Source organism: Sinocyclocheilus anshuiensis, unplaced genomic scaffold (genome assembly GCF_001515605.1).
Source record: "Sinocyclocheilus anshuiensis isolate Anshui unplaced genomic scaffold, SAMN03320099.WGS_v1.1 scaffold799, whole genome shotgun sequence".
NCBI classification, from domain to species: domain Eukaryota; kingdom Metazoa; phylum Chordata; class Actinopteri; order Cypriniformes; family Cyprinidae; genus Sinocyclocheilus; species Sinocyclocheilus anshuiensis.
Window position 1 is genome coordinate 497,663 of NW_015548231.1, and position 877 is coordinate 498,539.

The 877-nt window shown below is 41.2% G+C and overlaps 1 protein-coding gene across 3 annotated transcripts in view; it reads left to right on the forward strand.

The window, feature by feature from the left end:
* Nucleotides 1-877, forward strand: part of ssh1a (slingshot protein phosphatase 1a) — a 37,788-nt gene that overhangs the window by 24,068 nt on the left and 12,843 nt on the right. For all 3 annotated transcript variants that reach the window (XM_016441788.1, XM_016441789.1, XM_016441787.1), the window contains one exon: nucleotides 350-450. In XM_016441788.1, coding sequence (XP_016297274.1) covers nucleotides 350-450 — 101 coding nt within the window. The remainder of the gene's footprint in view (nucleotides 1-349; nucleotides 451-877) is intronic.

Below are 877 nucleotides of genomic sequence, written 5' to 3' on the forward strand. Positions count from 1 at the left end.
GCGTGAAACGGAGGGGTAGGGGGAAGGGCTAAGGGGTAGAATTGGGATTGGGCCTAAATGATGTTACAATTTAAAAGTTTTTTATTTTTATTTTAATATATTTTAAAATGTCATTTATGTCTGTTATGTCTGCCATTACTCCAGTCTTCAGTGTCACGTGATCCTTCAGAAATCATTGCTGATTTTTCCACATGTGCATTGTGTTTCCCCAAAATCCGAATCTACAACTTTTTGGTGTCTGTGGGTTTTGTTGTATTACATTCTCTGAAATGTCACACAAGCATGTTTTGCTTCATTGTTGGCCATGTTTCTCACACTGTCTCCTCTACCCTTTCTTTCCTTTTTACAGTCTAAGCGAGAGCTTCTTCATGGTCAAGGGGGCCGCTCTGTTTCTGCAGCAGGGCAGCTGTCCACAGGGCCAGAGAGGTCATCCTCACCACAAACATGCAGGTGAGTCCATGCTTGCACTTGAGGGCTCTCTATAAAATCTGTCTCCTCGTATCACACATTAGTGAGTTTTTGCATTTAGATGAACAGCCAAAAAGTCAACAAGTATACTTGAATTTTTATCACAGCACAGGAATAATTTTTTGTACAGAATGCTCATTGTTATTTGAGTGGACCTCAGTTCTTCATTAACTGTATCTCAGATGTGTTACTTCAGTTTTATGTTAATGACTGTTGGAATTATGGTGTTTTGGTGGAAATCATGGTTACTATAGTAAATTTTGTAAGGGTGACTTTACTGCCTGGCCTGCTGTGTCCGCCCTGAGAGAGAAATTCAGAAATCGGCTGATGGACAGACTCAGTGCTGGCTAAGCGTGTCCCAGACAAGTGTGTGTGTGTGTGTGTGTGTGTGTGTGTGTGTGTGTATTAA